This window comes from Bubalus kerabau, chromosome 11, assembly GCF_029407905.1.
Source record: "Bubalus kerabau isolate K-KA32 ecotype Philippines breed swamp buffalo chromosome 11, PCC_UOA_SB_1v2, whole genome shotgun sequence".
NCBI lineage: Eukaryota > Metazoa > Chordata > Mammalia > Artiodactyla > Bovidae > Bubalus > Bubalus kerabau.
This window is the reverse complement of record NC_073634.1, coordinates 3,637,480-3,654,039: the sequence shown is the minus strand read 5'-3', so window position 1 is coordinate 3,654,039 and position 16,560 is coordinate 3,637,480. Positions and strand designations below refer to the sequence as shown.

Genomic DNA, 16,560 nt, shown 5'->3' with positions numbered 1-16,560 from the left:
ATAGTCAAATTAATAGAAACAGAAAGTGCAACAGTGTTTGCCAGGGGACTGGGCAAGGGGGTAAATGAGGAGTACTTGCTTAGCGGGTATAGAGCTTCAGAGTACGTCAAGGCTGTATATTGTCACCCCGCTTATTTAACATATATGCAGAGTATATCATGAGAAATGCTGGGCTGGAGGAAGCACAAGCTGGAATCAAGATTGCCAGGAGAAATATCAATAACCTAAGATATGCAGATGACACCACCGTTATGGCAGAAAGTGAAGAAGAACTAAAGAGCCTCTTGATGAAACTGAAAAAGGAGAGTGAAAAAGTTGACTTAAAGCTCGTCATTCAGAAAACTAAGATCGTGGCATCTGATCCCATCACTTCGTGGCAAATAGATGGGGAAACAGTGGAAACACTGGCTGACTTTATTTTTTTGGGCTCCAAAATCACTGCAGATGGTGACTGCAGCCATGAAATTAAAAGACGCTTACTCCTTGGAAGGAAAGTTATGACCAACCTAGACAGCATATTAAAAAGCAGAGACATTACTTTGCCAACGAAGGTCCATCCAGTCAAGGCTATGGTTTTTCCAGTAGTCATGTATGGATGTGAGAGTTGGACTATAAAGAAAGCTGAGTGCAGGAGAATTGATGCTTTTGAACTGTGGTGTTGGAGAAGACTCTTGAGGGTCCCTTGGACTGCAAGGAGGTCCGACCAGTCCAACCTAAAGGAGATCAGTTCTGGGTGTTCATGGAAGGACTGATGTTGAAGCTGAAACTCCAATACTTTGGCCACCTGATGCAAAGAGCTGACTCATTTAAAAAGACCCTGATGCTGGGAAAGATTGAAGGCAGGAGGAGAAGGGGATGACAGAGGATGAGATGGTTGGATGGCATCACTGACTCAATGAACGTGAGTCTGGGTAGGCTCCAGGAGTTGGTGATGGACAGGGAGGCCTAGTGTGCTGCAGTTCATGAGGTCGCAAAGAGTCAGACACGACTGAGCAACTGAACTGAACTGACAGCGTTTCAGTTTTGCAAAATGAAAAGGCTTTGGAGATTGGTTGTACAACAATGTGGATATATCTAATATTACTGACATTTAAAAACAGTTAAGATGATAAATTTTATGTTATGTACATTAAACCACAAATAAAAATTTTTAAATAAATAAACCAATATGGAAATGGGTAGCAAGAGATTTGGCCATCACCAAAGGAAACTTTCAGTTGGCCATCAAAGCTATAAAAAGGTGCCACATACCAGTATTCAAGCAAAACAAAATGAGATACTACTACCCAATGACTAAAATAAAAGGTAACAACATCAGTGTTGACCAGGATGGGGAGCAACTGGAAATTTATATGATGCTGATGGGTATATAAAATGGTAAAACCCTTTTGGAGTACTGATGGCATTATCCACTGAAATATAAAAGAAATATACACCCAATGACCCAGTTCTACTCACAGATCTGTACACAGCAAAATCAAAAACACGTACAAGAATGTTCATAAGTTTCAAACTAGAAAACAAGCATATCCATCACTAACAGAGTAAGTGAATAACTGGTAAACCATACAATGGGATTCAACAGCACTGAGACATGAATAAACACCACTGGCAACATGAATGAACCTCAAACACAATGCTGAGCTAAAGAAATAAAGTATGTGAGGACACACAGTATATGACTCTATTCTAATTTCAAAACTAGGCTAACGTGTCAGAAGCCTACACGGCATGTATGTTTGGGCAGAATAAAGTAACAGTAAATTGGAAGGGGCACAGCAGTTGGAGATGGGTATTCTGAGTGACATCGTGCTCTATCGAACATCTAAGAGATTCTCAAATTGTAGGTAGTTCATTGAGTCATGCCCCTATGACTTGCACACTATTCTGTAAGTGTATTTTATCCAAAACACATCATTAAAAGCCAGGGAAGTCGTATAAAAGGATGAAGTGGTCAGGAATGACAGATGATAGAAAGAGAGCAAGAAAATTGAAAACAGCAAATCTCATAGGCTTTGGTGACTGATAGTGTTCATGCCTTTTATGAGACAACAATTTAGTAGAAGAGTAAAATCATTCAAGAGTGAGAAACAAGAAGTGATACAATGAAGTACTGAGTACAGACTCTGCTGAGAAAGGCAGTGATGCCACATGTGTTAGAGAGAGGATGGTACCACTCCTAAAGAAAAAAAAAGTTAGTCGCACAGTCGTGTCCGACTCTTTGTGACCCAATGGGCTGTAGCCCGCCAGGTCCTCTGTCCATGAATTCTCCAGGCAAGAGTACTGGAGGGGGTTGCCATTCCCTTCTCCAGGGGAACCCAGGTCTCCTGCATTGCAAACAGATTATTTACCAACTGAGCTACTAGGGAAGGCCCCCACGCTGCTGCTGCTGCTGCTAAGTCACGTCAGTCATGTCCGACTCTGTGCGACCCCATAGATGGCAGCCCACCAGGCTCCACCATCCCTGGGATTCTCCAGGCAAGAACACTGGAGTGGGTTACCATTTCCTTCTCCAATGCATGAAGGTGAAAAGTGGAAGTGAAGTCGCTCAGTCGTGTCCGACTCTGAGCAACCCCATGGACTGCAGCCAACCAGGCTCCTCCGTCCATGGGATTTTCCAGGTAAGAGTACTGGAGTGGGGTGCCATTGCCTTCTCTGGAAGGCCCCCATAGTGGGGCATAAATTAATTGATGGTTAAACTATATTACCTGCCTCCTCCCAAAAATAGAAGTCCGAGGGCCATGTGATGGGCTAAGTGGAAACCATAGTTCATTTCACCACCTGTTTTCATGTGTAAGAAGCGACAAAGCTGCAGCACCTTCAGGTTCCCCGAGCCAGCCATCACCATGGCGAGAGACAGCAGCACCACGCTCAGGCAAGTCTCCAGGTTGTAAGGACCTGTCTGGAGACACGGAAGATGCCACACCACATCAGCTGTGCTACATAAAACTAAAGCAGCCAGCATTAGACTACAGATGTTCACAACTTAAAAACTCTGAAGAAACATTTTCTTTGATTATGAAATTTAAGTTCCAGGTGGAAAATTCAGACAATAAGGTATCAAGAAGGAAATAACAATTACTTGGAATACTAAAAGCTATCAACTTTTGGCTTTTTCCCCAAATCTTACCTATAGTATCTATCTTTTAAATGAAACTGAGATATTATTACATATAGTATTTTTAAGTTTTTAATCTATTTTATTATAAGCGATCTTCACTAGTAAAAATTCTTACACAACATGCTGTTGATAGCTCCTTTATATAACAGTGTAGACATACCATAATCCACTTATTGACTACCTTTAGATTTTTTTGATGCTGCGAATTTTCTAATATAAATAATGTTAATTAAATGTTTTTTTAACCAGGAAATAAAACCTTGTGGTCTTACTATCATCAGAGCAGCAATCCTCAATAGGAACTGTATTTTTTCTAAGTAATTTTTCCAACAAGCAGTTATCAACATTTAGTACTGAGAATGGCATAAGATATGACAATCCATGAAGGTCATGGCTTTTCTTAATTATTCTCTCATCATAAGAAATAAATGCCTTTAAGGGTAGTCACATTCTCAACCAACTAATATCCCAGAACTAAAATACAAAGATGAGCCAAAGCCTCAAACCTCCCATTCTAAATTCAAACACTGTACAGATATTTGGCAACACATAAGTAGTTGAATTATCAGTGAATTTTCTTCAAGTTTAATTTTATTCCCAAGGAGAACCATCATAAAAAGACTTACTACAGAAGCATTAGGTGCAGACAAATAAGTCATAAAATCTTTTGCAAATTTATGCTGGAAAAAAAACAAAAAAAATTTAAGGTTAAAAGACACATACTAAGGCTCTGTAAAAAAGAAAACAGAACAGAGTAGTGGAAGATATTTCTTACCAAACAGTTAAATGCTGATAAGTTTTCTGAGCCAGCAAATCGAAAACCCAGAGACAAACAAGCTCCTGCAATGATGTAGACATGTGCCTGCCTGAAAACAGATCACAACAGATTGAAGTACTCTCCTTGTTTTGCTTTAAAATTCATTATTACTATTATCTGGGGACACAAATAATAAATACTCCTGTTCTCTAAATTAGTTTCTTTACTTCTGGGAATGCTCAAGTGTGCCTGTACTCAATCAACTGGCAGGTTTCCGTCTGCTTTCCTTAAGCAGAAGCACCATGTGGCTCTAGCTGATAAAGTCTGCCTCATGCCTGCACTGTCTCATATGCAGCCAAAGAAGATAGTTTCTAACAATCAGAGAATTTTTTTTTAATGAAAAGGATAAAAAAGGAATGTACATAAGTTAAATCTCTGATACAGTTTATGAGGGTAAAAATTCTATGCTTTAGAGAGCTAAATAAAAAAACAAACTGGTGAACATCTGATAAACCATGGTTAGGAACATGGTGGATTTAGAATAATTACTCAAATCAAGGACAGCATTTCTCTTGCACAATATATTTCAACTCATTTTTTTTTTTTAATTTCAACTCATTTATCTGACAGACACTGGAGTAGCTAATGTGTATTAGATGTTTCAGGACTTACGACAAAGTTTCCAAATTCAAATCCTCTGAGCAAGGCAATTCAATCTCACTGAGAGAGATACTATTTTCTCTTATAATCTGTCAAGACAGAAAGCAGAATACTTGGATATTAACATTTAAGTTACGAGTATCTAGTAATTTGAATAACAACATACTGCTTATGGTCATATTTCCAAACCATCTCATTCAAAGGCCTATATTTTAATCACACTGACTGCAATTCAATTTCAGATCTAAGATGGGGCAAATACCTCAACAGGACTGAACAAATATAAACTGGACTGCTGCTGCTGCTGCTAAGTCGCTTCAGTCGTGTCCGACTCTGTGCGACCCCATAGACGGCAGCCCACAGGCTCCCCCATCCCTGGGATGCTCCAGGCAAGAACACTGGAGTGGGTTGCCATTTCCTTCTCCAATGCATGAAAGCGAAAAGTGAAAGTGAAGTCACTCAGTCGTGTCCGACTTTCTGCGACCCCATGGACTGCAGCCTACCAGGCCCCTCTGTCCATGGGATTTTTCAGGCAAGAGTACTGGAGTGGGGTGCCATTGCACAGAGCAGTAATATTTCACGCCAGTAAACTGAAATCCAAAGACGATGGCCACACAGGAGACCTGGGGCAGGAGTGAGGGGAAGCAGTGGGAAAGTAGAAAAAGGCAGTTGGAGAGAACTCTTAACCAGAGACATATGAATGTCTCCACTATTCAGACTCATGAATGTTTTCAGTATTGAGCCTACCTTCCTACCAAAGATAAGGTTAGTTACCATATTAGTCACCCAAACTGTCAATATGTTAATTTGTTAACTATTGTTTAGAAACCCATCCCTTTCCTTTTATATGAACAGGAATTTATTTTTTAAAAAATACAGAGAATATCTAACTTTAAAACCACGAACTGATTTCTCTTCACTTAAATACAAATAAAAAAGATAAAGCTATACATTTTCTGAAACTTATGAATGCAAGCACATAGAAGAAAAACTATGAAGATTTATTCCTATTACTCTTTTTAGAAGACATTTCAGGATGCTTTCTATAATAAACCAGTAAGTATTCAGAGTCGCTTATGATACAATCTTCTTATATACTTAGCACCACCAAATAATAAAAAAAAAAAACCTTGAAATACCTTCTCCCTTTCATAATCTCAATGTGGTAAGCAATTACGTTGGCTATGTAATACAGGCTGATAACTACTTCCATCTTTCTTCCTCTTGTCTTTATTTTTAATTTGGAATGTATCTACTTAGAAATTGAATGACATTCTGAAAAACTGATATAACCCCAAAGTGAGCAGTTAATATATACATGGATAACCTAATTATAACATTCATTATATAAATTAGCAATAATATCATACAGGAATCAAATATTTCTATTTTGAAAGCAGGCAGTTACAAGCTCCTTTTTATCTTAAAAAGCATATAGCCTGGCACTTAAAGGCCTAGGTTCTAATCGAAGCAGGGCCACACATTAGCCCTGAACCATCTCTGTAAAACAAGCAAAATCATATTCCTACCTTCTAGGTTTCTGTGAGAATTAGAAGACTTAACCTACTCAAAGCTCTTAAAATTAATACCTGGCACATATTCTTTGTGCTAGCTGCTATTATCACTATTATAGATCTGTACCATTCCTATCACAAGACCACACTTGATCATAAACCACTTGAAAGCATCACTAAAAACCTGAGTTATAATAACTGTGTGCGGGGGGCGGGGAACACACTCTTCAGCCTAGCCCTTGTTATTTTTTCTACGGCCTCATAAGTTTAAAAAAATAGTAAAACATTTAAGGCGCAAAGGGAAACGTAATCACTTATAAGCAGGCTGAGGCACACAGGAATGAACAAAAGACCACCAAACTGCTCATTTTTTCCCCTAATCTTTATTTATTTGGCTGTGCCAAGTCTTAGTTGTGGCATGTAGGATCTTTCAGTTGCAACATGTGGGATCTAGTTCCCTGACCAGGGATCACACCCGGGCCGCCTGCACTGGCAGCGTGGAGTCTTAGCCACTGGACCACTAGGGAATAAGACAAAAATCCTGGGCTCTCAGGACTTCCCCGGTATCCAGTGGCTAAGACTCCACGCTCCCGGTGCAGAGGGCCCAGGTTCGATCTCTGGTAGGGGAATTGGATCCCACATGCTGCAACTAAAAGTCTGCATGTCACAAATGGAGATCCTGCATGCCACAACACAAAGACCGAGGATCCCGCACGCCGCAACTGAGACCCAGCACAACAAAATAAACATAAATAAATAGTAAAAAAAAAAAAAGAAAAATCTCAAGCTCTGAAGGCCTAACAGCTAGTTTAAGTTTTGCCCCACCTCTTACTAGCAAGGGTGGTTTGGGACCAGTCTGTCCTCTTTCAACGTAACAGTGAGGTACTGAGCTCTAGCTACTGTGTGCGAGTTGCTAGGAATGAAAGATGGAAAAGATATGGTAACTGGCCTTGAGGTCTCCTGACACACAAATAATCAAAAGTACATCGCTCCCACCCATACACTGGGGGCAATACTTGAACAATTACTAGCACAACAGTGAATAAAAAAAAAAAAGAAAGAAAGAAAGAAATAAAAAGATAAACAGGCTGCAGAGTAAAGCTTTTTTATGAAGCTGTTAGTTACTATATTTGATACATGCCTTAAGTTCAAACAAATAAACAGTTTATAAAGTGACCTTTTTAACCCATTTTTGATGCTAAGTTGCTCCCTATAAGCAGCCCTGCTACGGAATCAATGAGATGACTGGGTGGGAACCAGGAGAAAGTAGAGAGACAGGCATATCAACAATAGAACTGTGAACTTGTTATATATCCTACTGGGTAACCCTAATATAATAAAGACCAAATTTAAAATTATTAAGTCTGAAGGAAAAGGAATGTCAGAGAGATAACTATATTAAAAGTCCAAGGACTACATTTCCACAAAACTTTAAAAATAGAAGTTATATAAAAAAAGAACTTACATGAATTTTCACTTTCCATTTGAAAATAGTTATTTGTGTACATGCTTAACCTCACTTTGAAAACTAAAAAAAAACTAAACTTAGTAAACTAAAGTTTTCTCAAAATCAGTCTACATGTCAGATGCATCTTAAATGTAGCATGGAATTTAGGATGGTGTCTTGCATTTGCAAAGGATCAACAAACATATGCTGAATGAAGGAATGGAAGAAAAAGTATAATTTCATCCTACAATGTACATTTTAAAGCATACTTTCCAGAAGAACTGCTACTTTTGACATCTAAATATGCAAGGAGTTAAATGTCTGCCTAGCCCATGAATCATATGTGACCAGGGCAGACCCAGGCCCCACAGAATTAAAGAACTCAACTGAGACTAGAACTGGCACCCAAGAGACAGGGTTTGACATTTGATTCCAAGTAAATTAACTGCTGCTTTAAAGCAAAATGATTTTTGTGTGTATGTATACATATTTATGTGTTCAGTTCAGTTCAGTTCAGTTCAGTCGCTCAGTCGTGTCCGACTCTTTGCGATCCCATGAATTGCAGCACGCCAGGCCTCCCTGTCCATCACCAACTCCTGGAGTTCACTCAGACTCACGTCCATCAAGTCAGTGATGCCATCCAGCCATCTCATCCTCTGTCGTCCCCTTCTCCTCCTGCCCCCAATCCCTCCCAGCATCAGAGTCTTCCAATGAGTCAACTCTTCGCATGAGGTGGCCAAAGTACTGGAGTTTCAGCTTGTACACACACATAAAGATAAGTATGCATGTATGTACACATGTATCAACACTCCTTAGAGGAATACAACAGGAACTAGAGTCTTTAAAAAGCAACATGCACATTTTTACTCTGTTACACATATTTTCTAATTTTCCTTGTCATGGCTTCTTAGCCATCATTTAAAAGTGGACATTTAATTTCCAAATACATGGGTTTAAAAAAAAACAAACATGCAGAATGTTTCAGACACAAATCAAAATTACTTAACATAAGAAAAAGAAATGCGACATACTTCCAGGAGAAAAGACCATAGAAAATCATCCTGAAATGACCACACTCTTGGCATGAGAAGAGAAGGATTTTAAAGCAGCTCTTCTAACTGAAAGGACAATATGCTCATAATGAAAAGACAGAAAATCTCATCACAAAAAGTATGAAACTTTAAAAAAAGTTATATTAAAAAAAGAAAAAGTAGAAATTACTTATAAAGGAAAAATGCAAATTTTACAACAGCAAAGTACAAAAATGAAAATTTTAAATTCACTTAATGGACTTAAATAGGAAAATGAAATGCCTGAAAAAGAGTAAGTGAACATAAATTCATAGAAACTATGCAATCTGTAGAAATGGTATAAAATACAACAGTCATCTGATTTTGACAGAGGAGTCACAGGAATACAATAAGGAAAAGAAGGAATACAAATAATGTTGGTGCAACTAAATATCTGTATTTTTTAAAACACGGAAGCCTTAACCCTTAATCTCACATCATAAACAAAATTACTGAGATAAACTATATAATTATACATAAAAGCCAAAACACTGGGTTTTAGAAAAAAATCTTCAGGTTAGTCAAATTTTTTTTCCCAAGGATACAAAAAAGCAATAAGTATAAAATTGAAAACTGATAAATTAGGCATTATCAAATTTTTAAAATTTCATGCTCATCAAAAATGTTACTAAGAAAATGAATGGGCAAGCCATAGGTTAGGAGGGATATCTGCAAAACATTTATCTGATAAAGGACAGGTTTCCAGAATATATTAAAAATTCCAGCAACTCAGTAAGACCCACAAAACTTTTTTTAAATGGGAAAAAGATATAGACACTTCATAAAAAAGATATATGAAGAAGCAATAAGCAAATAAAAACTTTCTCAACATGCAAAATGAAACTACAGGAAGATATCATTATGTATTAACGAGCAGAGCTAAAATTAAAGACTAACAGCACCGGCAAGACAGGCAGCAGGCAGCTTTCTCACACACCACTGCTCCAAGGGTAAAAAGGCACAGCGTCTCCAGAGAAAAGTCTACTGTCCTTAGAACACTAAACATACTGTCCACTCTATGCCTAGGTAGCTCCAATCCTAAGTAAACACTCAAGAGAAATTAAAATATAAGTCCACAAACTATATTTATGGTAGCTTGATAATAACTGAAACCCAGAACCAACCCAGGTGTGAATGGGAAAAGAGAAGAGAATTCTCAAAAGAGAATGGAAAAAGAAACTGTGGTATATTCATACAATAGGATACTACTTAACAACAAAGGCTGAACTACTGATACACTCAGTAGTTTCTCAAAATCATGCTGAATGAAAGAAGTCTTATACAAAAGGGTTTATACTGTGACTCCATTAATAAAACGTTCTACATCAGGCAAGCTTATACAGTAAAATATTAATTGCAGTAGCTAACTGGATGTACTAGTGTTTGTATAACATTCTTTCAACCTTTATTTTGGAATTTTCTTATTAAAACATTGGAGAAGCATTCTAGCACTCTTAAGGATTTATTTTCCAAATAAAACAGTAACAAGGACATGGACAGTTAATTAAAGGGCAAAATTTAGTTACAATATTTACAATATTTGGGGTTTTTACAAGAGTCTGCTTATTCTTTTAACTACTTGGCTTACTGGGTAAATATGCCATAAAATAATTAAAACAACTTATTATATACAAGATAAAAAATTGTCACAAAGTAGTAACTTTGATAAATGCATACTTAACTAGAATAAAAATGTCAAAAACACTTAGGTTTCTTTAAGGAAGGCTGTGGTCTGTGCTCAACATACAATCTTAAAATGAAAGTTCCTGTGTTTTGAAGAAATACCATAATCATCAATATTGTCTTCAAAAGAAGTAGTATTTTATAGGATTTTATAAAATCCCACAATAAATCATAATTTTACATGATTAAAAATAAAATAATATTTATCATACGTACGTACTTGAGGAACGTTGCTATCAACCCACTTGGAATTTGGTAAAATATCATCCCACAAAATCAGGCATCGAGCAAGCGTCTTAAAAATGAAATACAAAAAAATTCATTACAGCAGGGGAAGTTCACAGATTTTGTAATGCTAATACCAGTAACAGAACAATTTAAGAATCAGTTCCCAACTGATGGAAATTTTCAAAATAAAGCTAAGTATATAATATCAACCGAAGCCACTCACTAAAACAAACTGAAAGTTTACTGGGTTGGCCAAAAAGCTTGTTCACATTTTTACATAAGATGTTACAGAAAAGTTCAAGTGAAGCTTTTGGCCAACCCAATAGAGGTATCACAAAAAAATCTAAAATTGAGTTGTTCATCATCGAAGTTTGGAGGAGTTGGAGAAAAGTTTTTAAAACTTGCCCCATAAATGAAAAGCCATAAGGAAAAGAATCAGTCTACAGAATTTAAAGCCTATCATATGCTAAAAACATACATTTAAATATCAAGAGGAAAAGTTTGAGGTAGTTATGTCAAACAATTACTGTCACAAACTATACCTTTAATAGTATTACTGCATTCCTAAAAATAATGAAAAAAATGTAAAATAAAGTAGTAATGAAGCCCCACTGAGTCGCTGCTCATTAGGAAGTTTGAATAATAATGTGAAAAGTTAAAATGTTACTTCAAGTATTACATATCAATGTGGTTGCTTTATTTAGCAATTCCTACAGCTATATTTGGGAATATTCAAAAGAACACTACCAGTTATACACATACATGACGGATTAACAGTAAAGGCTCGCTTACGGAGACATTTTATATAGATTCCTCAAATTAAGAGAAATGAAAAACTGCGAAGTACCATACCCTAAGCAAGAGGAATTCTGGCTTCACGAAGTCCAGCAAATACATGGTGTCTGGAGCGCGGAGCCAGTCTGCGATGGACCTGTTGGTGGTGGATGCCAGCAAGCATTATTGCTCAAGAAGAGAGTAGACAGTCAAGAATCACAAGACAGATTTCAGGAATTTTCTTTCCACTCCAACTACCGCTCTATTTTTTTCTCACAATACTTCACATCCTCCAAAGTAATATCTGGTACATATGTATGCCTTACTATAAGCTAAGTATTTGTTTTATTCACTGAAACATCTCCGGTGCCAAGAAGGCAATGACGTATACTTTCATCTAAACAGTAGATGAATAAATCTGCTTTTACCCTTAATTTTGCTAACACTCACTTTGTCTAAAAAAGGAATTTACAATATTGAAAAATTTCTTGAATCTCAGACAGTGTTTTTAAATCAAAAGACTCAAAACCCAACTTACTCTTCTATGCAAAATATAAAAGAATAAAATGCCAAACATCAACTTTCAAGTGCCAACACTAGTCATTGGGGTTGGGAAAGCAGAAGGTATGGTCGTTAAGAAAGCTCTTGAATTAAGCAGAAACCATTTTTATGGATGGGAACCAGGACTATAACAATGCTAAGTCTCTCTGATTTCATCAGTTCTCAAAACATGCAAAATCAATGAAAAGGAATTTGGACACTGATTGTCAGTGATGTCAACTATAAAAATGAATAGGAATTGGTAACCGTATTGTCAGATATAAAATAACTGGCCGTATCTAACAGCACTGGAGTCAGGCTGATCTAGCACAGTTTTCCTGAAGATAAACACAGTAAGGTAGTTTAGTGTCGCTATTGAGGTCAGAGCTGGGCTTCCCAGGTGGCTAGTGATAAAGAACCCGCCTGTCAATGCAGGACATGCAAGAGATGTGGGTTCGATCTCTGGGTCAGCAAGATCCCCTGGAGGAGGAAATGGCTACCCACTCCAGTATTCTTGCCAGAAAATTCCCACGGACAGAGAAGCCTGGCGGGTTACAGTCCATGGGGTGGCAAAAGTCAGACACGATTAGGCAAAGGAGCAACTCAAAATCAACTGAGGTCAGCCAGGCAGTGACTGTCATGGCAAGGGATGGGTGGGCAGACACGGTACCTGTTATTGGTTTTTAAGTAGATCATGGCCAAAGCGAGAGTGGCACCTGGACAAGTCACATCCACATTTATGGTATCTCCTTCCTATCAAAAGAAAAAGTTTACTTGTGTAAAAGAGCTTTGAATTACTCTACAATCCTTCTGAATGCTACCCATGCTTAAAGTTAACATATCTACAAATGCTGATACGAAAACTACCATTTCTTAAACTAATTCCTTAGTTTCCAGAACTCTGATCTGTTGCTTGATCTGGACCTACCTTGATCTGGTAACTCGGTGACTTATGTTTCTCTCTGTGCATCCCAGCTTGAAAGCGCCTGTGGCCTCCAACCATGTACTGATAGAGCTGCTCGGGCACGTTGAGGTCCGACATCCCTATCAGGTTGCTGCCGTGCTGGAGAACAAAGGAACAGGGTGTGAAAGGGGATTTTACAGACTAAGATCCCGAACACACGCCCATGACAAAGCATCGAGTAACTTCAAAGCCAGGTATTCAGGTTTTTTAATCAATTAAAATAAACATTTCTCATGAGTTAACACTCAGTCTACTAATAATTCACATTAAAAATTATATAATACTCATGCAGACAAATTAATACTTTCATTCCATAAAATACACAGAAGCTTCAAAATATACTTAATTTTACTAACAGCTAAAGAAATTGTTAGGTAAATGAAACCTGAACTATAAACATCTCAATCCCTTCATTATTGTGCCTATGAACTATTCCAACAACAATAACCATAGTAATAAAAATAACTTTCTGAACACTTAACTTTCTTCCAGGCGCAATTCTGTGTGTTTAACATGGGTTCAACTTACTTAATATGATGACAAGCCTATCAAATAGCTGCTGTTTTACAGGTGAGAAAAGGAGGCACCCAGATCGCACCGACGGTCACACGGCTACTAAAGAGCAGCCTGGTCCCGGTCTAGGGAGGCGCTCAACTACCAACAATACGGTAGTTAAATGATGAGACTCTGGTCACAACCAGAACTCAGGTCCCAATTCTCAGTGCGATGCTTGTTTCATTGTATCATCTGCCTCCTCAACTCATGTGTCAGATGTGAAGTGTCAAAAACCTAACTGACAGCTTTCTTTATATAATTTAGTTTCAGTATAACCCTGTATTGGAACCCACAATCTTTAATCAAAGAACCCACATTCCAGCTGACATAGTCATTTAATGAAATGTTTATGGTAATTCTATACTGTGTCTCCTGAATGGGGTTAAAGATGGGTCAGAGTGATACTGCATTCTGTAACAAAACAGCTGCTAGCGGGGCGACCTTCTGGGGTATCAGGGTGCCAAAAGACAACTCTGGTTTATCTCTAGTAACTTCTACAGACTCTTGACGCTTCCCACCAGACTCATGTTTTCACTGGTTTCTGACTAAGAGGGCTGTCACTTCTTCATCTTATGTCTTGAAATCTGTCTAACAAATTTCATTCCTAGGGTTCATTCATAAACACTTACATCTAAGCTGGGGTCAAGAAACCTGAAAGCCCTACTCTTCACTATAATTTCTCTCCATTCCCAAATCTGACACTTAGAGAAACATCCAGAAAGAAGAAAAGAGCTCAGAATCAGGGTCAGCTAAGGCAGAGCAGTATTCAGAGTAATGTGGCAAGGTCATTTGTCTCGACAAGCAGATGTTGTCACTAAAGCATCTGAAGGCATGAGCTCTGCTTACCCCCAAGCAAACCATGCCCAGGGCTAAACCAGCAGCCAACGAGTAAGATTCTCTGTCGGTGCAGTACTCCATTTCTGGACCAGGGGGCCGTCCTATAAAACACAAAGCAACGCAGGTCAAGCTGGTCTCTTAAGAGCCTAAGTCGTAGAAGTTTTAGAGCTAACTTTCCAGTAAGTTGCCTAAGAGCTATGAATTCAATATAATCCCACTGAGAAAGATCTGACGTTCTCACAAATGTCCACGACTTCTGGTTTACTACAAAATAAAACCTAAACACGGTTCTTCTAATTTGCCAATTTGAAAGGAATGACCTTAAAATACTGCAAAACCTTGGGCTTTATAATAAAACCAAAAAAAATTACCAAAAAGTAGGAAGAAATTTTAAATGGGAGGAATGCTCAAAAAAGCTTTAATTTGTAATTTCTTTCCTCTTTCCTTTTGTTCTTGTTTTACTATTTTCAAATCCATTCATTAGATGCGGTGAACACATGTTCAAATACTGATAATGAACAGGAAGGACACTTCAAGTATTTAAGAATTTTAATTCTTAACTATGCAGTTCAGTTCAGTCACTCAGTCATGTCCAACTCTTTGCAACCCCATGGACTGCAGCACACCAGACTTCCCTGTCCATCACCAACTTCCAGATCCAGACACTTATTTTGAATCTAGATAATACTGAGCTTTACTATGATAGAATTTTTCTGTACTGATGCCAAAAGTCTGACTAGATGTAAAATTCACACTTTTAAAAAGTACCCTTTAATTCTAACTCCACCCCCTTTAATGCAGCAAAATGTATTATATTATACATATAATACATCCCAAAAAAAGTTCACATTCCTAGAATTTCATCCCTAGGAAAAAAAAATTTTTTAAGAGAACAAAACAATTACACATGTGCAATCAGTAAAATGTTTATTGCTTAACAGCAAAGAATTAAAAACCACCTAAAACTCCTGAAAATAAGAAAATGATTGGGCAATTTACAGAACATCAACTCAATGAGCTATTATACAATATAAAATTAATTTTAAAAGCCATTTTTGACAATAATATATGAAAAGGGCAGTACAAAAATGGTATGTATATAGTGACTAATTATACAAAGAGCATATACCTATGAATCCACATGAATCTTTTACAGGTAATATACAATCTTCTATATACAAGATGAAAGAGCTAAGGCTGTGAGACATGTGTGATACTGGCATTAGATATCATCATGATACAGCCAAAGAATGTATCGCTATTGCTATTGCTAAGTCAGTTCAGTCGTGTCCGACTCTGTGTGACCCCATAGATGGCAGCCCACCAGGCTTCCCCGTCCCTGGGATTCTCCAGGCAAGAACACTGAAGTGGGTTGCCATTTCCTTCTCCAATGCATGAAAGTGAAAAGTAAAAGTGAAGTCACTCAGTCGTGTCTGACCCTCAGCGACCCCATGGACTGCAGCTTACCAAGCTCCTCCATCCATGGGATTTTCCAGGCAAGAGTACTGGAGTGGGCTGCCACTGCCTTCTCCGAAAGAATGTATACTACCCCATAAATGAATAACTTTTTAAAGTCAGTCCTGAGGATCTTCTGACTATTTCTCAGACCAATCAGTTAAGCTATTATATATTTTGGTAACAGGAAATTTTATTTTGAGAATAACTTATTTCACCACTATAGTAGAAATAGAGGGAAAAAATAGAATGGGAAGAACTAGAGATCTCTTCAAGAAAATTAGAGATACCAAGGGAACATTTCATGCAAAGATGGGCTCAATAAAGAACAGAAATGGTATGGACCTAACAGAAGCAGAAGATATTAAGAAGAGGTGGCAAGAATACACAGAAGAACTGTACAAAAAAGATCTTCACAACCCAGATTATCACGATGGTGTGATCACTCACCTAAAGCCAGGCATCCTGGAATGTGAAGTCAAGTGGGCCTTAGAAAGCATCACTATGAACAAAGCTAATGGAGATGATGGAATTCCAGTTGAGTGATGCACTGAAGTGCCAGTAAATTTGGAAAACTCAGCAGTGGCCACAGGACTGGAAAAGGTCAGTTTTCATTCCAATCCCAAAGAAAGGCAATGCCAAAGAATGCTCAAACTACTGCACAATTGCACTCATCTCACATGCTAGCAAAGCAATGCTCAAAATTCTCCAAACCAGGCTTCAACAGTACATGAACCGTGAACTTCCAGATGTTCAAGATGGATTGAGAAAAGGCAGAGGAACCAGAGATCAAATTGCCAACATCCACTGGATCATCGAAAAAGCAAGAGTTCCAGGAAAACACCTACTTCTGCTTTACTGACTAGGCCAAAGCCTTTGGCTGTGTGAATCACAACAAACTGTGGAAAATTCTGAAAGAGATAGGAACACCAGACCACCTGACCTGCCTCCTAAG

General features: G+C 37.9%; 1 protein-coding gene across 2 annotated transcripts in view; it reads right to left on the bottom strand.

The window, feature by feature from the left end:
* ANAPC1 (anaphase promoting complex subunit 1) overlaps nt 1-16,560 on the bottom strand; it is a 99,157-nt gene that overhangs the window by 24,498 nt on the left and 58,099 nt on the right. For both annotated transcript variants that reach the window (XM_055539294.1, XM_055539293.1), the window contains exons 30-38: nt 14,160-14,251; nt 12,723-12,857; nt 12,465-12,547; nt 11,333-11,411; nt 10,473-10,547; nt 4,551-4,627; nt 3,897-3,987; nt 3,748-3,801; nt 2,709-2,902 (exon numbers count right to left, since the gene is read on the bottom strand). In XM_055539294.1, the coding sequence (XP_055395269.1) occupies nt 2,709-2,902; nt 3,748-3,801; nt 3,897-3,987; nt 4,551-4,627; nt 10,473-10,547; nt 11,333-11,411; nt 12,465-12,547; nt 12,723-12,857; nt 14,160-14,251 (880 nt within the window). The remainder of the gene's footprint in view (nt 1-2,708; nt 2,903-3,747; nt 3,802-3,896; nt 3,988-4,550; nt 4,628-10,472; nt 10,548-11,332; nt 11,412-12,464; nt 12,548-12,722; nt 12,858-14,159; nt 14,252-16,560) is intronic.